At 47.1% G+C, this 20,568-nt stretch overlaps 1 protein-coding gene across 11 annotated transcripts in view; it reads left to right on the top strand.

Moving 5' to 3' along the window:
- The first annotated feature begins 1,387 nt into the window (after positions 1-1,387).
- Positions 1,388-20,568, top strand: part of stxbp4 (syntaxin binding protein 4) — a 103,408-nt gene continuing 84,227 nt past the window's right edge. For 9 of the 11 annotated variants that reach the window (XM_069929892.1, XM_069929890.1, XM_069929884.1 and 6 more), the window contains exons 1-2: positions 1,388-1,662; positions 18,661-18,734. In XM_069929892.1, coding sequence (XP_069785993.1) covers positions 1,589-1,662; positions 18,661-18,734 — 148 coding nt within the window. In that variant the 5' untranslated portion in view covers positions 1,388-1,588. Of the gene's footprint in view, positions 1,663-15,843; positions 16,193-18,660; positions 18,735-20,568 lie in introns of all 11 variants that reach the window. The other 2 variants (XM_069929894.1, XM_069929885.1) reach the window with 1 other exon arrangement.

Below are 20,568 nucleotides of genomic sequence, written 5' to 3'. Positions count from 1 at the left end.
TATCGCTAAAGCTACCATGCAGTCCATAGATGAGTCAATCCCGTTTCAAGTCGAAACCAAGTAGTACCAGCCGCATTACAAATTACAATCCCAGGGGGAATGGACAAGTCGAAAGGGAAAATGCCACTATCTGGAAAACGGTCCTCTTGACTTTGTTGGCATGAGGGAATGCCCTGATGTCATAACAGCTCTGATTCTGTGTTATTGTGTTATCCCATGGGATGAGCATGCAGGTAGTTTGAAGTGGTGCGTGGTTTATGCTGTTTACATTGAGTTTCTGCTCCCAGAAGACTGCAGATGTTGGAACCTAGAACAAAAACAAAATGCTGGAGAAACAGCAGGACAGGCAGCATCTGTGGTGGGGAAAAAACGTAGGTTGACATTTCAGGTTGAGATTGCAGAGTCTCAAGCAGGTGAATAGTTTTGAAGAGAGGAAGGGAGAGAGGGAAAGAGATGAATGAGAACAGACAAGGAAAAGAAGAAAAAGTGATCACAGAAACCTGATGTCTTGATGTCCACATCTTGCCCTGGTGCCTCAGCAATTTGGACCACCCAGTACATTTCTACTGCGTCTCCTCTGTGAGAAACAGAAGTACCTTCACAGATTTCGCTCGAGACAAAAATTGAGAACAAAGAACTTTATTGTACAACAATGCAAAGTTGGGTGCTTCCCCTTACCCTGGGAATACACACACATACTGAGGCTCACCCAACTTTTATACAGTTCATTTCAGTGTAGAGGTACCCTCCCCCCCTAACATTCTTCTGCCTCCTGGATTGGTTTGGCATTTGGTAATTCTGTCTGCCTACGTGCAGTTTCTGTAAACTTGAAAGACCATGGGATATCCTCTCTGTGTCCCATCATGTCATTGTCCTTATTCATGAATCTGTCTTTGTCCTTATTCACACATCTCAACCCCCAGGACTTACTAATTCTATATGCAGAACCCTTCTCACACTCTTATCGGAATTCATCCTTATTCAGAACTTCCTCTAGTCTAGTCTATTATTCTTTATTTTATTCATACTAACTTTACTTCCTAAAATCTATTATCCCTTCCCCCACCTCTTCCTCCACTAACTTCTCCTTTCCCTTTCTCCTCTTCCCCCACTAACCCCTCTCCCCCCCACCTCTCCCTCTCCTCCCCCCACCTCTCCCTCTCCTCCCCACCTCTCCCTCTCCTCCCCCACCTCTCCCTCTCCTCCCCCCACCTCTCCCTCTCCTCCCCCCACCTCTCCCTCTCCTCCCCCCACCTCTCCCTCTCCTCCCCCCACCTCTCCCTCTCCTCCCCCCACCTCTCCCTCTCCTCCCCCCACCTCTCCCTCTCCTCCCCCCACCTCTCCCTCTCCTCCCCCCACCTCTCCCTCTCCTCCCCCCACCTCTCCCTCTCCTCCCCGTCACCCTACTCTTCCTCTGCCCCTTCCCCATTTCCTTCTCCCCTCTCCTCTCCCCTCCCTCTTCTGCATTCTCGCCCCTCCTCTCATCCCTCTATTTTCCCTCTATCACCACCTCCTGCGCCTGTTCCTGCCCCTTCCCCCCTACTTCCTGGTGCCGCCTGCTCTGCGCCTGCGCATCTGGCGAGACTACATGTCCCAGAAGGCGACGGGATCGGCGGAGGCCTGTACTCGAGACCCGGAGCCGTCTGGGTCTGCATGCCACAGGTGGGCAGAGCACGCACACGGGTGGTGTCGGGATGGCGGTCCGATCCGCAATGTGGTCTCGGGGTACAGACTCCCTGTTCCCCATGGTCCTGTTGGTTCCCCCTCCTCGACCTCCCATCGTCCTGCTGGTCCCCTCCCCGTCCCATCGCCTTGCTGGTTCCACCTTCCCATTCTCCCATAGCCCTGCTGGTCCCATCCCCCATCCTCCCATAGCCCTGCTGGTCCCCTCCCCGTTGCCATAGCCCTTCTAGACCCCTATCCCCATCCTCCCATTTTCCTGCTGGTTCCCCCTCCCCATCCTCCCATTGCCCTGCTGGTTTCCCCTTCACTTTCTTTCATTGCCCTGCTGGTCCCCTCCTCACCCCATAACCCTCCTAGTTCCCCCTCCCCATCCTCCCATTGCCCTGCTGGTTCCCCCTCCCCATCCTCCCTTTGCCCTCCTGGTTTTCCCTTCACGTTCTCTCATTGCCCTGCTGGTTCCCCCTCCCCATGCTCCCATTGCCCTGCTGGTTCCCCCTCCCCATGCTCCCATCACCCTGCTGGTCTCCTCCCCATCCTCACATTGCTCTCTCAGGCCTTTACAAATCCAAGCTTGTGATTATGTAACCACAAGCTTATCAGTTTCTCCTCTGTGCTACATTTTGTGAAGTCTGCAATGGGTTTTCCCCATTTATTATTAACTCAAAACCCTTGTCTGTCATAATTAGTCAACAACCTGTGTACTTAATTACCGTTTACATCATATTATTTGCAGTGGTTGTTCTCTCTGGCTGAGTTGTTAGAACTCTCTGCTCCCAGTCATAAGTATCTAGGTTAAAGTCCCTCTCTCGAGATCTGAGCACAAATGTTTTGGCTCCATTCCAGCACACTGCAGAATACTGCACTGTTCAGGACACTGTCTTTCTGTGAATTGTTTAACCAAGGCCCAATCTCCACACTAAACTGGACACAAAAGGCTTGGAATTTGTTCCCCCTATGTCCTGACCTATTTTCATCTTTATTTTAACTAAATGTTGCCTGTCTCTTATCATTTTCTGCCTGGGAGTTTTCTGTGCATGAATTGGATATTGTTTTACCTATATTACATCAGTGCCTATGCTTTAAGCTTTGGCAGGGAATGCAACAGCCATCCTGAAAGAGATGCAAATCTTGTGTCATTCTAAAGTTGATTGGTGAACGGCATGGACAGAGAAGATGTAGAAAGGCGGAAGAGTTTAGAACAAGAGGGCACAAATTCAGCATTGAAGGGTGTCTTCTTGGAATTTCATTCAGAGGAATTTCTTCAATCAGAGGGTGGTAAATCTGTGGAATTGTTGGTACAGGTTGTCATGGAGGGCAGGCCATTGGGAATATTTAAGACAGAGATTGATAGGTTCTTGATTAGCCAGGGTATCCAAGGTTATGGGGAGAAGGCCGGGCAGTGGGGCTGAGTGAGGAAATGGATCAGCTCATGATTTAATGGTGGGCCAGACTCATTGGCCTGAATAGCCTATTTCTGCTACCAGTGTCTTAAAGCAAACCTGTCAGCATTATGGAGTAAAACACAAAGGTGTGCAGACGCTGTGATTGTAGTAAAAACACAGAAATTCTCGAGGAACTTGGTAGGTCTTGTAACCAATATTTCGAACCTGAGCCCTTCCTCAAGGTGTGAGTAAAAAGCAAGCAAGTGTCTGAATTAAGAGGAAGGGCAGGGGAGAAGTACAGACCAACAGACATTGGATGCGATTATCTTATCCAGGTAACACTTTTGTCTCTTGGTCTGTACTTCTCCCCCTCCCATTCAATGTGACTTACAGGTGTAACAGGCTATCAAGACGGGGCAGCACGGTTAGTGTAACACCTTTACAGTGGCAGCAACTGGGACCAGGGTTCGAATCCCACGCTGCCTGTTTGTACATTCTCCCTGTGTCTGCATGGGTTTTCTCTGGGGACTCTGGTTTCCTCCTTCCGTTCAAAATGTACTGGGGGTGTAGGTTAATCAGGTGTAAATTGGGCGGCATGGACTCGTGGGCCAAAATGGTCTGTTACCGTGCTGTATGTATAAATTTAAAAAGGCAAATGGAATGTTGGCGTTCATTGGATTTAGGATTTAGGAGCAGGGAAGTTATACTGCAACTGTACAAGGTACTGGTGAGGCTGCAATCTGGTCTCCTTACTTGAGGAAGGAATATACTGGCTTTGGAGGGGGCACAGAGATGAGGGGGTTAGCCTATGAGGAGAGATTGAGTTGTCTGTGGCTGTATTCAGTTGAATTTAGAAGAATGAGAGATCTTGTCAAAATGTATTAAATTATGAAAGGCATAGATAAGGTAGGGGTAGGTAAATTGTTCCCATTGGCGGGGCAACAGAGCCTGAGGATCCAGGGTAGTAGATTTAGGATGGAGATGAGGAGGAACTGCTTTTCCCAGAAGGTGGTGAATCTATAGAGTTCATTTCCCATTGAAGCAGTGGAGGAAACCTCAGTGAATATGTTTAAGATAGATTTTTACCTAGTAGGGGAATTAAGAGATAGAGGGGTAAAAAAAGCAGGAAGTTGATAAGCCTATCATCAGATCAGCCATGATCTCATTGAATGGTGGAGAGGCTTGATGGGCCGGATGGCCGACTCCTGCTCCTATTTCTTACTTTCTTCCCTTTTTCACCAGCCTTTTAAATCAGGTCCCTTTGCCTGCTTTTTGCTCACACCTTGAGGAAGTGCTCAGGCCCGGAACATCAGTAACCTCCTATGGACGCTGCGAGACCGGCTGAGTTCCTGCATCATTTCAGAGCTTTTACTGTCAGCATTATGGAATAGCTTCAAAGTCAAATTGTCCTGAGCAGTAGGCTTATGTGCCACGTTACCCTGCTGAGCAGCAGGCTTATGTGCCACGTTACCCTGCTGAGCAGCAGGCTTATGTGCCACGTTACCCTGCTGAGCAGTAGGCTTATGTGCCACGTTACCCTGCTGAGCAGCAGGCTTATGTGCCACGTTACCCTGCTGAGCAGCAGGCTTATGTGCCACGTTACCCTGCTGAGCAGCAGGCTTATGTGCCACGTTACCCTGCTGAGCAGCAGGCTTATGTGCCACGTTACCCTGCTGAGCAGCAGGCTTATGTGCCACGTTACCCTGCTGAGCAGCAGGCTTATGTGCCACGTTACCCTGCTGAGCAGCAGGCTTATGTGCCACGTTACCCTGCTGAGCAGCAGGCTTATGTGCCACGTTACCCTGCTGAGCAGTAGGCTTATGTGCCACGTTACCCTGCTGAGCAGTAGGCTTATGTGCCACGTTACCCTGCTGAGCAGCAGGCTTATGTGCCACGTTACCCTGCTGAGCAGCAGGCTTATGTGCCACGTTACCCTGCTGAGCAGTAGGCTTATGTGCCACGTTACCCTGCTGAGCAGTAGGCTTATGTGCCACGTTACCCTGCTGAGCAGCAGGCTTATGTGCCACGTTACCCTGCTGAGCAGTAGGCTTATGTGCCACGTTACCCTGCTGAGCAGTTGGCTTATGTGCCACGTTACCCTGCTGAGCAGCAGGCTTATGTGCCACGTTACCCTGCTGAGCAGTAGGCTTATGTGCCACGTTACCCTGCTGAGCAGCAGGCTTATGTGCCACGTTACCCTGCTGAGCAGTAGGCTTATGTGCCACGTTACCCTGCTGAGCAGTAGGCTTATGTGCCACGTTACCCTGCTGAGCAGCAGGCTTATGTGCCACGTTACCCTGCTGCCTCGAAGTTTAGTCATCCCCTATACAAAGGCGTTGAGTATAAGAATAAGAAAGTCATGTTGTGGCGAAATAAAGCTGTGGTTCAGCTCCTCTTGGAGTACTATGTGCAGTTATGGTCACCCCATTGGAAAAGGAAGTGGAGAAATTGGAAAGAGTACGGAGAGATTTACCAGGATGCTGGCTGGATTGGAGGATGTGAGCTGTGGGGAGAGGTTGGACTAACTTGGTTTGTTTCCTCTGGAGTATCAGAGTCTGGGGGGAGGCCTGATAGAAGTTTATACATTTATGAGAGGCAATGATAGGGTGGACAGTCAGCACCTTTTTCCCAAGATAAAGAAGTCAAGGTCTGGAGGACCCGCATTTAAGGTGGGAGGGGTGATAATTTAAAGAAGATGTGTTGGGTAAGTTTTTTTTTAGCACAGAGTCCGGTGGTAGAGGTGGAATTAGATTAGTTAGTACTAATTAAGAGGGTAGGCCATTTCTGGAACAAGCTGCGGATGCCTTGGAAACAAGTACAACGATGACGTTCAAAAGTTATTTGAACGGATATGTGGGTAGAAAAGGTTTCAAATGACACAGACCAAACACAGGGAGATGGGGCCAGCCCAGAATGCCAACTTGGGTGGCATGGATATGTTGGGCCGAAGAGCCTGTTCTGTGCTGTTGTGCTAAGAGACAGCTAGATAGATGCATAAATATGGATCATGTACAAGTTTAGAGGAGTAAAACACGGAAATCTGCACATATCCTGATTGAACTAAAAATCCAACGCTGGAGAAACTCAGCAGGTCAAACAGTGCACTTTATAGACCAAAGATAAAGATACATTACCAACGTTTCGGGCTTGAGCCCTTCATCAAGATGTGAGCAAAATGCAGGCAGGCGCTTGAATCAAGTTTTAGTTTAAATTGGCATTGTTTTTGGTTTAGACATTTTGGGCAGAAAGACCTGTTCCTGCATTGTATTATCTAGGTCCCAGGCATTTCCTGATATAAATACCATAAATGCGTATAAGACAGAACTTGACCTTTCAAAATGACCCCAAAACCAGCGCTCATCTTGAACGCGAAATAACAGTACACACAGTTGCAGATAAATCAGAACTCCTTTACTTGAGTCACGCATATATTCTTTTAAAACACTGAACCAAGCGCGCCACGTCATGCTGTTATGACATCCCGTGCAGGTTTGCTAGACCTCTGGGAGTTGTGTTCTATCTATAGAGCGCCATCACACCCACCCCCAACCCCCCAAAACCGGCACTATCTGGTAGTTTTTTGGGAAGTCAACCCCTGCGTCAGACTGCTGGCTGTTCAAAAGGGACAGTTTTGTCAACATGGACAGGTTTAAGCCTGTCAATTATGAATGACAGAGGCTGCCCTGCAATGTCCAAGATGCAGGTTGAACTCATTTGTCTTATCACCCTGTATGGTACCTCGTATGGCACCTGCAGGGCTGTCCATGTGTCCTTCTACGTACAAACATGTATTCACAGTCCTTCAGTTCATGTAGTAGAAAGGAAACATGTTTGCAATGTGATGATGGTGGTACAGGTGATAATTTGCCTACAGTATCCCTTAGTCTGCTCAGCAGCTCTTTGGGATATTCTGTACTGGATCCGTGTGGAACAAATTCCCCTGGTTCCACTAAAGGCACATTGTATACAAGTTCCGCAGATGAAGCGTGAAGATCCTCTTTTGGAGTTGTCTTAATGCAGAGCAACACCCATGGTACTTCGTCTGTCCAGTTGAGACCGTCCAAATGGGCCATTAAGGCTTATTTAAAGTGACGATGGAATTGTTCAACCATCCCGTTGGACTGTGGGTGATGGGCACTTGTATGATGAAGCCTAGAGCTGAGCAGCCAAGATAAGGCTGTCCATAACTAAGATGTAAATTGAGGTCCTCTGTTAGAAGTGATCTGCGCCGGTAGGCTGAAGCGAGCCACTGAGGAATTTTGTGCACAAGAGTCCGTAGAATGATCCGCAATGGGAACTGCCTCAGGCCATCTCGTAAACCTATCAATCACTGTGAAGAGATAGCAGTAACCTTGTGAAACTGGAATTGGTCCCACAATGTCCACATGGACCTGGTCAAAGCAGCAAGTTACCAGTGGGAAGGGTTGTAGTGTTTTCGTATCCCAATGGATTTTGACTTTTTGACAAGCTACACAGGATATGGCCATTTGCATGATGTCTTTCTACAGACCGTGCCAAATAAATCTATCTGAAATCAGATGAATGGATGATCTGATGGATAGATGAGACAGACCATGGACAGAATAAAAAATGCAGCAACTCCACGTTGCTGGAACCACTGGCCGTGATGTCCCGTTGACATGCCACAAAAGAGCAGCTTGCTGACAGCATCGATTTGCACATCCTTCCATTGCAGGTTGGTTATCAAGGTGATAATAGCGAGTCATGTCCACCTCAATCTTCCTGAGGTGAAATTGTCAAAACCACAACTCTGGTTCCACCATCCAGAAGGGCAGTAGCTTAACAGCAGCAGCTGGAGTATCCATATGGTCCAAAAGCTCATTTTGGACATGTTGGGGTCACCAATTGTAGCCACTGAAAACGCAATGGTGGCCGATGAACGTGAAATAACGACACACAGAGTTTTAGGTAAATCAGAACTCCTTTACTCGAGTCATACACATATTCTTTTAAAACACTGAACCACGCACGTCACGTTATGACGTCCCGTGTTGGTTTGCTAGATTTCTGGAAGTTGTAGTCTCTCTAACCCCGCTGCAATAACTCAAAACCTATATTTTAGGTGGAAATCAGGGGTCGTCTTTACAGAGTCATCTTATATTCCGGCATATACAGTAGTTATATGGTGGGGATGGCTATACCATGGGCTTTTTATGGTTCTAGTGCAACCTCGGTGATTCTTGGCAAATTTTTGGTGCTCAAATACAACTTTAGCATGCGCACAATGAGGCTGTAAATTTCATCACTCGGCCGTGCAGAATCTCAGCAGACTGGTGGTAAAGTGCACACTGTGTCTCGTACATTACAGTAGTGCTCAGGGAACACACACAGCAGGCGATGCAGCGTCCAAAAGGCAGTCGACGTTTCAGGCCTGTGCCCTTGGTCAGGTGGGCCTTGTGGGATTCTTGGATCCAGACTTCCAGCATTCCTCCTGTTCACCCTTTCCTCAGGTATGCAAGGGATTGAAATGTGAAAATGTAAAAACTACCACCAAAATTGTCAGTTCCAGCTGCTCAGATGGGACTACAGAAATGTTCATCAAAGAACGGGAATTCAGTGCTGAATTCTCTGTTCAGTTTCAAAAAGCAGGGAAATGCCTTTTGTTGGAAATCTGTAATAGTGTCAGAAAATGCTGGAATACCTAGCCCAGTGGTTCTCAACCTTTTTTTCCCCCCTCACATACCACCTTAAGTAATCCCTTACTAGCCAGTCTGCAGCAACAGGCAATGAGGGAGGAGTAAACGCATGAGTCAAGTTATACCAAGTACAGTGAAAAGGCTTCTTCTGAGAGCAGTCTAACAGGTTACCTCTAACATTCATAGAGCCATAGGTTAGTGCAATGCTCCAGTGACTGGAGTTCGAATCCCATGTTGTCTGTAAGGAGTTTGTACCTTCTCTCCATGTCTTTGTGGGTTTTCCCCAGATGCTCCAATTTCCTCCCACCCTCCAAAATGTACCAGGATGGTGGGTCAATTGGGTGGCATGGGCTCGTGGGCCAGAGGGCCTGCTACTGTGCTGTATATCTAAATTTAATTTTTTTTTAAATATAAATTTAGACATACACTTTCATGTGGTAAAACATGAAAGTCTACAGATGCTGTGGTTGAAGTAAAAATACAATGCTGGAGAAACTCAGCAGGTCAAACTGTACTTCATATGATAAAAGCACACAACCAATGCTTCAGGCTTGAGCCCTTCATCATGGTATGGAAAAATTTAGGCAGGTGTCCAAACATTGTTAGATTTTGCTCATACTTTCATGAAGGGTTCAAGCCTGAAAAGTTGGTTTTGTATCTTTATCTTTGCTATATTGTATAACGTTGACTGTTTTGAGTTTTGTGTGCCTGATGGAGATGTGGGGGGGCTGGTAGTCATGGTGGGGAGCTGGCTGATGGAGGACCTCAGTTTTCTTCAGGCTGACTTCCAGGCCAAACATTTTGGCAGTTTCCGCAAAGCAGGACGTCAAGCGCTGAAGAGCTGGCTCTGAATGGGCAACTAAAGCGGCATCGTCTGCAAAGAGTAGTTCACGGACAAGTTTCTCTTGTGTCTTGGTGTGAGCTTGCAGGCGCCTCAGATTGAAGAGACTGCCATCCGTGCGGTACCGGATGTAAACAGCGTCTTCATTGTTGGGGTCTTTCATGGCTTGGTTCAGCATCATGCTGAAGAAGATTGAAAAGAGGGTTGGTGCGAGAACACAGCCTTGCTTCACACCATTGTTAATGGAGAAGGGTTCAGAGAGCTCATTGCTGTATCTGACCCGACCTCAACTCAAAACTCAAAACTCAAAACAGACCAAAACTCAAAACGATCAACCAGTTTACCTATCTCGGCTGCACCATTTCATCAGATGCAAGGATCGACAATGAGATAGACAACAGACTCGCCAAGGCAAATAGCGCCTTTGGAAGACTACACAAAAGAGTCTGGAAAAACAACCAACTGAAAAACCTCACAAAGGTAAGCGTATACAGAGCCATTGTCATACCCACACTCCTGTTCGGCTCCGAATCATGGGTCCTCTACCGGCACCACCTACGGCTCCTAGAACGCTTCCACCAGCGTTGTCTCCGCTCCATCCTTAACATCCATTGGAGCGCTTACATCCCTAACGTCGAAGTACTCGAGATGGCAGAGGTCGACAGCATCGAGTCCACGCTGCTGAAGATCCAGCTGTGCTGGATGGGTCACGTCTCCAGAATGGAGGACCATCGCCTTCCCAAGATCGTGTTATATGGCGAGCTCTCCACTGGCCACCGTGACAGAGGTGCACCAAAGAAAAGGTACAAGGACTGCCTAAAGAAATCTCTTGGTGCCTGCCACATTGACCACCGCCAGTGGGCTGATAACGCCTCAAACCGTGCATCTTGGCGCCTCACAGTTTGGCGGGCAGCAACCTCCTTTGAAGAAGACCGCAGAGCCCACCTCACTGACAAAAGGCAAAGGAGGAAAAACCCAACACCCAACCCCAACCAACCAATTTTCCCCTGCAACCGCTGCAATCGTGTCTGCCTGTCCCGCATCGGACTTGTCAGCCACAAACGAGCATGCAGCTGACGTGGACTTTTTACCCCCTCCATAAATCTTCGTCCGCGAAGCCAAGCCAAAGAAGATTGTATAACGTACACAATTTGACTTGCTGAGTTTCTCCAACATTGTGTTTTAACTTCAATCACGGTGCCTGCAGACTTTTGAGTTTTACTACAATTTAAGGTATATCAGATTACAATGAAATGAAAAATCAATTAGCACCAAGCAAGGATTTCATCATAGCACTGATGTGGGGTTCATTCAGGAGCCTGATGGCTGGGAGGAAGAAAGTCTTTAAGCCCGTTGGTGGGCACTTTCTTGGCAAGTGGTGATAAACTTCAGCTTAGTGCCTACCAGCCAGGAAAATACTGTACCATTTTGCACATTTACCCAAAATATCACTTACTTGTAGAATAGTGGTGACACCTGAGTAAATGTGATACACTACAGATGTTCAAAGCTATGAAAATGTCCAGATGCGAGCCCTCTGTGTCCCTTGTGTGGGACAGAATACTGGAACATAACACCAGGGAGAGTCTAGCAGTTCCTTTCAGCCAATAAACACTGTATATTATTCCATTCACCACAAATCAGATTTCTCTAACTGAAGCTTACTTATTGTGTGCCATTAAAGAGAGATTATCCTCACTTGTATTGGGAAGGAATTTAATTGTAGTAACTGGAGTCATGTGGAGTTCTCGGGATGGATTTGGCAGATTATTGAGCATGAAGAAGTGCAAATCCTTCCAAACCTCATTCATAAAGAAAAATAAAGACAATGCAATCCCATCCCCTGGGAGATCCTGACTTGTTTCCAATTTAATTAATTAGTTTTGAGGTGGATTTGTCTGTAGTTACACAGAATACAGTTCATTCCATTTTATTCTGTAGCAAGTTGTCTGCATTGGTGGTCAGGCTGGGACTTACTGTCATCCTGATTTGTCCTTGAGAAGTGGCAGTGTGCCACCTTGTTAACCCACTACCCTCTTCCAGTTACATTCTTCCTCAGTGCTGACTGGGGACAGTCCCTGGATTTAGACCCAGTGATCACGAAAGAATAGCGAGATCGTAGCCAATCAGGACCAAGTGTCACCTGGGGGAGGTGATGTTTCCGTGCCTCTGCTGCTCTTGTGACAGAGTGTGGGAGATGATCTCAGAATATCCGTGGCACATTGCCGCTGATAATCTGGTAAATGGCACCAGCCGTAGTCACCGTGAGCCAGCGGAGGAGGGAGGAAATGTTTTGGGTGGTGGAGGGGTGTCACTTGACTGTGGTTTTAGACTTTTCATTCCCTGACCCTCGTTTCTTCAGGTTATGGCGGTTCCTGAGATGCACCTGGCATTCAACACGTCTGGTGTTTCCCCCTGCTGGGTTGTGACTGGGGAATGGCTTGAGCATCTTGTGTCAGCACCTCAGAACTTCCACTGGGCTTATTCAGGTTGCAGGCAGGACAGGTCAACCCAGAACACATCTACAAGTTTGTGCACCCCACCCCCCCTATAGTGCTACGCTGCTCCATCTGGCCATGTACCAGAATGTTTGCACCTTGTCAATGTTTACATTCCTGATCCAAGTACGATGCGGGCAGGCCTGTTCCAGGATGTATCTGCCCTGCTGGCTTCTATTAACCAAAGCAAATGTGTCATCCTTGGGGGTGATTTTAACTGCACCCTTGAGGTCAAGGATCGTTCCGGCCCTTGGTCTTGCCGAATCTTGATGAGGCTGCTGAGAGAGCTGGTGGGTTTCTTTGATCTGGTCGAAGTATGGCGGAAACTTCATCTGAACTCTTGCGCTTATTCGAGGAGGGACGGAGGAGGGGAAGGCTTGCGAATCGACCGACTGTATATCTCCAGATTGCACGTCTCCCAGGTGTCAGCCGCCTCCATGCAGCCTGTGGTGTACTTGGACCACCATCAGGTGTGGGCGGTGCTCAGTCTGCTGATAGCTCAGCCAGGGTTCGCATACTGGCATTTTAACAAATAGCTGCTGGCAACCACCGATTCTGAGATTGATTCATTTTGTCATTTCTGGGTGATTTGGAGGGGGCAACTGGGGAGGTTCACCTCCCTCCCTCAGGCTCTGGTGGCACGTGGGCAAGGCTAAGTAAGGTTGTTTTGCCAGGACTTCGTGCGAGGGTCAACCAAGGACACCGTATCTGAGATAGAGCGGCTGGAGCGGGAGACTTGGAGTCTCCGCTGGAGTTGGGAGGGTTCTGGGGGGTGGAGCAGTCCCAGCTGTGCTGAGTCCCAATCAGCTCTGGGTGCTCATCACACCTGAAAACTGACGGGTTTTGCAGGAGCCGGATCGCCACAACGAGCTGCCTTGCGGTGATTTGCACTGTGCCATTCTGGGATGCATGAAATGGTTCCTGTAGGGGTTGCTCTTGCGCACTTCTCACTTCCTTGCCCTCATTAGTTGTCTGGACATGCCGTGGCAAAAATCCCCAGTAGTGGTCCCTGTACGCAGGAGTCCTCCCACTTTATATCGGGGACCTGGGGGGAGAGTGCTGCCCTGGGTAGTGTCGTGCAACCGCTTCCTGAGTTAGTTCACTGACACCCCAGCCACCTGTTACTTCTGCAGCCAAGAGGAGACAGGGTACTGCAACTTTGCGTGAAGTTGCAGCCCCTCTTTGCCTACCTGAAGGGTAGGCACTTCAGCCCCACGCTCCTGATCTATGGCCACCCAGTGCGGAAGGGGGCCCAGTGTTCGGTGGATCTCCTTGTGGGGTTACAGTTGGCGTTGGCAAAATTGTATTCACAGGTCAAGGCGGCAGTCAGTCGAGGGGTTGGGGCGAACTGACTGCCTGCCGGTCTTTCGGGATTATGTTCAGGCCTGTGCAGTATTGGAGTGGGAGCACATGGTATCCAATGGGACGGTGGGCCCCCATGGAATGCGTGTGTGGTTGATGACAAAAATCCTGTTTTAATTTGATGTGTGCACTGAGAAATAGAGAGATGTTCGTAATTACTGCGTTTCGCAGTTTTGTTGCCGCATGTTTATGGTGGTTTTTGGTTTTAGTTGTAGCTCTGTGCATGTTTTGTGTTTGTAATGCTGTAGTTGAATAAAGTTTGTATGTTTAAAACAAAAGGCAGTACTGAGGGAGTGGAACACTCTGGGGTGCAATACTGAGGGAGTGGCACATTGATTGCCCTTCATAAAGCAAAGTAAAACCCCTGGTATCTGGAATTAATCAACCAGCAGCCTCAAACAACCAGCAAAAAAAAATCAAAGAAAATAAGTAAGAAAAAATAAAATAATAGGGTAAATACAGAAGTTTAAAATTTTAACAGTAAATGTTCTCTGAAGTAATACATAAACCTTTGGTGAAGATGGGAGCAAATATTCAGCCAGCGGAGAGCCTCGGTCATGCTTCTTTGGCTTGGCTTCGCGGACGAAGATTTATGGAGGGGTAATGTCCACGTCAGCTGCAGGCTCGTTTGTGGCTGACAGGTCCGATGCGGGACAGGCAGACACGGTTGCAGCGGTTGCAGGGGAAAATTGGTGGGTTGGGGTTGGGTGTTGGGTTTTACCTCCTTTGTCTTTTGTCAGTGAGGTGGGCTCTGCGGTCTTCTTCAAAGGAGGTTGCTGCTCGCCGAACTGTGAGGCGCCAAGATGCACGGTTTGAGGCGATATCAGCCCACTGGCGGTGGTCAATGTGGCAGGCACCAAGAGATTTCTTTAGGCAGTCCTTGTACCTCTTCTTTGGTGCACCTCTGTCTCAGTGGCCAGTGGAGAGCTCGCCATATTACACGATCTTGGGAAGGCGATGGTCCTCCATTCTGGAGATGTGACCTACCCAGCGCAGCTGCTTAAATAAAGTTGTGTGAACCAGCAAAGGCATTGGCCAGGATGAAGAGCTAGTTGATGCCGCTCGCCGTTGAGGTGACTCTCTTATAGTGTCTCCTTATCCCTGCTTATTTAGAGTCGCCCCAGTCAGAGATTTTATCTATAAACTTGGGGGGAGGGGGTTAATTATCTGTAATGTTATTGTTCATCTTTCAGGCACCTCGGTGGAGGGGGAGGAACCTACAGATGCAGCCAGTTAAATATTTTCAAAGAAAGTGACTGAAAATAAAGTAAAATGCTTTAAGGTTTATATAGTCATGCAAGTGAAGTTTGTTCAGTGTAAGTACAGACTAGTATTTTTGTCTTTTAAACTGTTTATTATTAATGCAGGTGTGTTAGTTAGATATTGTAAAAGTAAGATTGGAGCAACTAGAAAATAAATACTTTTATCGTGCATCTACAAATCCACGGTGTTGGATACTAGGGGTTTTACTGTATTAAGTACAGGAATTAGGATATGTTAAAATTGTAGAAAATATTGATGAGGCAAAATTTGGAGTTTTGGTCACTTATCTACTGGAAAGATATCAATAAGATTGAAAGAGTGCAGAGAGAATCTATAAGGATGTTGCTGGGACTTGAGGAGGTAGTTGTGAGAAGAGGTTGAATAGGTTAGGACTTTATTCCCCAGAGCATCTGAGAATGAGGGGAGATTTGACCATTATGAGTCAGGGTAAATGCAAGTAGGGATTTCCACTGAGGTTGGGTGAGACAAGAACTGGAGGACATGGATTAAGGGTGAAAGGGGAAAATTAGGGGAAATTTCTTCACCCAGAGAGTAGTGAGAGTGTCGATCAAACTGCCTGCAGAGGTGGTGAATGCAGATTTATTTTTGACATTTAAGAGAAGGTATATGGATGGGAGAGATATGGAGGGTGGTGGTGGATGCAGGACATTGGGACACTGTAGTATTCTATGGTTCTATGTTAAATTGGAACATCGGTGAAGTATATAGTTATTTTCCTCTCTGTATTGTAATTTGTTTACATATCTTTATTTGTTTACACGTGTACGTTATGTACAGGGTTTTTTTTTGCACAACCAATAAGGGGTAATTTTGCCTCACTCACAGGAAAAAGACTCTCAGGGTTGTATGTGATGTTATATATGTGCTCTGACAATAAACCTGAAGAGTGTAGATAGGGCAGCCTGCAGGAAACCTTTCCCAATATGTGAGGCAGATAAAACCAGAGAACATGGATTTAGGGCAAGAGGGGATCTGCCAGGGGCATCTCCCTCCACCACCCCCCCCCCCAAGGTGGTCGTCCCTGGAAAACACTGCCAGAGAGAATGGGGATAGTAAAATGCACTGGTCAGCATGGGTCTGATGGGCCGAACGGCCTGCGTTCCTACAGCCTGACTCCATTGTTTCTCTTCCCGCAGATGCTGACTTACCTACTGAGGGGTGGGGGGGTATAACCACCCCGTGCCCTGGGATCAGACCGGTCCTCTCGTGTGGGGACTTGCTCCGTGCAGATTACCCGAGACCACGCCTGTTGTTGGAACGGCGCCGTGCCGGGGTGGCGACAGGCTGTATAAATGCAAGCCAACGACCGGCGGACGGCGGCGGCAGCCCTGGCCCCCGCAGCGTACAGGCTGCGGCACTCGGCCGGCTGAGGAGGCTCTCCGCCCCAGTGCGCAGCCAGCCCTTGCTCTCGCTCGCCATGTCTCTGCTGCCGCCGTCCGAGGAAGCCGAGCCCGAGCGATTCGACGGCTTGTCGCTGCTGTACTGGTAGGCAGCCCTCGGCGTCCCTGCGCGGCTTCCAGCTGGGGGGGTCTCTGGGGGTGTGTGTCCATCCCTGTGCAACTCAGCTCTCCGAGACTCCACGTGTTGTTCCCTCTCGGCGTGCCCACCTCACCCCTGCCTCGGGCATCTGGATCCGAAACATCACCAGGCTATCCATCCCAGTTCGTCTCCCTCCAACCAGTTCTTGTGTGTACATCACCCTCTTTGTGAAAAGGTTGCCCCTCAGCTCCCTTTCCCCTCTCTCACTTTAATCTTTGCGCCTTAGTTTTAGATTCCATCCCGGGACAAAGGCTGTGACCATGTACCTTATTTGTGACGGTCCTGTTGCAGCATTCTCTGGAGTGAGGGGGTGGGTGGATGGGTGTCTGCAAAGGTGGGTGCGGGTGAGTGAATGTGAGGGTGAGAGGGTGTTGGTGTGACCTGCCAGGGAGCCTGAGAATGGACTAGTCACACATTTGCCTCTGATCTATTTACCACTGCCAATTTAAACAGCATTTGCAACTTGGGATTCATATTTGAAAAATTTTATGAATTTTAAGTTTAAAAATCACACCTTGATTCCTGGAGCAAAAAGTTTCCTGAAGGTCACGTTTAAACAAGAAAAGTGTTGCTGACTGAGTAACGAAGTTGCTGCAAGTTTTATGGATGCTTTAGAGTTGTACGATCCAATGTATTGGTGTTGAACGGCCCTCTGAATATTTCTAGTTTGAAAACTTAAGTGACTTCTTTTGAACTGAACTCTGAATGGGTTTTAGTGAGCCTCCTCTGTATATTTCCCATCAGCGGGATGCCATGTGATATTTGGGGAGATGTCTAGGCTGGGGACCCATCTTTCCACACAAACTGCAGGCTATTCATTGATACTTGGCAGCTGGAAGCCTGTCCTGTATTTGCACCTTCACTGTGTTAGACTGCAGTCTCCTCCCTGAGCTATCTATTGGTGCATGGGATCATACAAGAGGGTCAGTGTGATCTCCTCCGATCACTGTACTGCGGACAGGAGTAGATTGCTTTCAGACACTCTATTTACACACCGATTAAATTCAAACGGCACAACAAAATTCACAGCATTCTCTATAATGAGAATTAGAAAACCCATCTGATCATTTAAAAGTCCTGTAAATGATGTTAAAACACACCAGAGTATTAAAATCTGGAAAGGTTTGTGAAACCCCTATTTAAAATTAAAATTGGTTTGTGTCTTTTAGCAACCTCAAGACATTTATCACACAAATTGTTTATTCAAATGTTTATTTTAAATCATTTAAAATATTGTTATTTTAATTATATCTGATTTCTCCAAGTGCATTGTCTTTCATTTTAAGAGTTTCTGGGAATGTGGTATAAATCTCTTGTGTCTCAAGAATACAGAAACTTTAAGAATTGTATTGTGAGGGTGGGTTGCATGTTTGTGTGGGTGCGCTGGCCAGACTGAGCTGAGTAGAATGTTGAAGAGTTCTGCAGGATGCCTACAGAGGAGTTGAAGTGTGCCTAAACAGAGAGGAAAATTGAATATCATCCTTCACGTAGGTCACTGGGGATAGCGAGAGGATTACTCTTGAATGCAGGAAGTCACGCAAGATCCCTGAACTTTCTTTCCTGACTTCCTATGGCGCAGGAGATTGTTCAGCCCTTCATTACAATGCCAACACACAGAACAAACCCATTTCCCCACTCGCCTTCCTCTCTCACATGCCCATCTCCACCCTGACCCTCTCCAACCTACTCACCAAGGCCCGTGAGTCAAACAATCTCCCAACATGTCTTTGGGGTGAGTGTGGGGGAAACTGGACCTCCTAGCGAAACCATACTTGGTCACGGGGGTACTTGCCAACCTTTGAGATTGAAATTATTTTTTAGGTATTAGAAAATTACTTTAAAGATTTCCTGGTACAGGTGCAAGAAAGAGGCATGTGATAAACAAACTGTCCTGATGTCACTGAATGGTGGAACAGATGGAAGAGGCAAAATGGCACTCTTGCTTTATTTTAAATTTATATTCTCCCCAGCTTTCAAAACAATCTTGCCATGTTGTACATCCAATCTAGAGAGCAGATGGGATTTCAGTTTAATTGTCTCTGTACTGACAATAACCACACCGGCAGTGTGAGTATAAGACAGCTCTAATAAACTAATATGTACACTAAGAAGTCTTGTCTCTGCAAGACAAACCTGGAAGGGTAGACTGTAGCTCTGGACTGCTTTATATACAAGGACACCGGGATGACCCCTGGTGACCTTCTAGTGGTGTAATTACATATCACCACAGTATGGACACATTCAGACAAAGAGCTGTCAACCTGTGATTCTGTTTCTCATCCCACAGGCACTGCTGGACCTGCTGAGTATTTCCAACATTTTTGGTTCTGATTTTAGGTTTCCAACGTTTACAGATCTTTTTCCTCTTTTTTTAGCGACTGTTTAGTAGCTGATGATATGTGCATTTTCTTTAGGACTATTATGGGGCCCTATGGAATCAATCGGGCTGTGCACCGCTTTGTGTTCTCCGACTGTGAAAATGGCCTGGGTGAGTGTGAACTGTTCAAGTGTCTTTGTTTTTTTCTTAAACTCTTATTTATTTTGAAATGTGGTTCGTAGAAATGTTTCCACAGTGATTGACGCTGCAAATCAACGAATTTCACAACAATAAATTCTAATTCTGGGATGTGAAGTCTTTAACAGCCATCCACCCAAGGCAGCAGACAGGATCCTGGTTCAATCCCACCTGGAAGCTGGTCTTGTAGCATTGCCCCTGCCTTGCTCACCAACATTAGAGAGGCGTGGTGCAGAAATAGGGCCTTCAGAATCCACAGCCCACTTTGCATTGGTCCTCAACCATACCTTGGTCCCCAGATGGGCTTGGACCCACACCTTCTGAGTGTGTGAGTGATGCTCACGGGACCAGTGCAGGCACTAGAGCAGAATCCTGCGGAGAGCATTCGAGTTCCTGAGCATGGTGAATCTTGTTGCTTGACTAGAATGTATCTACAGCAGAGGTTTTCAAACTTTTTCTCTCTACTCACATACCCCTTTAAGTAATCCCTGTGCCATAGATGCTCTGAAACTAGTAAGGGATTATTTAAAGGGGTATGTGAGTGGAGGAAAAAAGGTTGAGAACCACTGCTTTGGACCCAATTGTTGCTGAAATATTTTGCTTGAGAAAAATTATTTCCTTTGGAGTTATGAAACTGCACAGTATTAACGAGTCAATTAGGTACGATTAACACAGTGGGTTTTCACACTTTTTCTTTCCACACACATAAGGATCAGTAGATACTGGATAAGTGAATTTTCCGGTTGCTTGAGACAGCGTGTGCATGAATGGCGTGCCATTTAAAACTGCTGTATTTTTTCACCCATCTATTTTCTGTAACTATTTTTTGCCGGTTGCTTGAGGATAACCTAAATGCCAGATAACAGGACTTTACTATTCTTGCATACTTATAACAATACAGAAGGAGGCCATCATCCCATTAATTTTAAATTTCAACATACAGGCTCTTTCGGCCCACAAGCCAGCGCTGCCCAATTGCACCCAATTGAATTACCGCCCGGTACATTTTGAAGGGCGGGAGGAAACCAGAGTCCCCGGAGGAAACCCTTGAAGACATGAGGAGAGCCTATAAACTCCTTACAGCGCGGGATTCGAACCCCTATCCCAATTGCTGGCGCTGTAGCAGAATGGTACTAACCACTATGCCAACTGTGCCGCCTTAAGTCCGTGCTGGTTCCCAAAGAGCAATTCCATTAGTTCCACTAACCTCGCTCTTCCCCTCAACCCTCTCGGATGCTCATCAACCCTCTCCCCCAATTCTGATTTTCGAATACTCCCTCTTCCACTTGGGAAAATTTGCAGGGCCCAGTGAACTTTCCCATCTCTCTGGAGATGGGTGAAAACCGGAGTATTTGGCAAATGCCCACACAGTCAGAAAGAGAACATGCAAACTCCACACATACAGCAGCAGAGGCCAGGATTGAACCAGGGTTGCTGGAAGTGGATTAGACAGTGGCAGTGCTATCAGAAGCTCGTGGTACCAACCCCCCCCCACCCCCCCCCCCCCCTTATGTTACTCGTAAATCATAATTCCCGAATATCACTGAATGTACTGGCAATAGTAGTGAGATAAACTACTAGCAAAATAAAATTAACACCTTTAAATTACAATAGCACAAGCACAGCCTAAATGTATTTATATTTATGTCGTTTCCTGTGGTTAAAGTGAAAATTCAAAGTAATAAAACAATAGAATTCGAAATAACAACATTTAAGAACAATGTCAAAATTGTTGATTTTGACATTAAACTTTATTTTTATAGGTTCATAAATACTAATTACCACAATATTGTAGCTAAAACACCAG

The sequence above is a fragment of the Narcine bancroftii genome, chromosome 3, assembly GCF_036971445.1.
Source record: "Narcine bancroftii isolate sNarBan1 chromosome 3, sNarBan1.hap1, whole genome shotgun sequence".
In the NCBI taxonomy this organism is placed as follows: domain Eukaryota; kingdom Metazoa; phylum Chordata; class Chondrichthyes; order Torpediniformes; family Narcinidae; genus Narcine; species Narcine bancroftii.
Note: the sequence above shows the minus strand (reverse complement) of the source record. Positions and strands in the feature narration are given on the sequence as shown.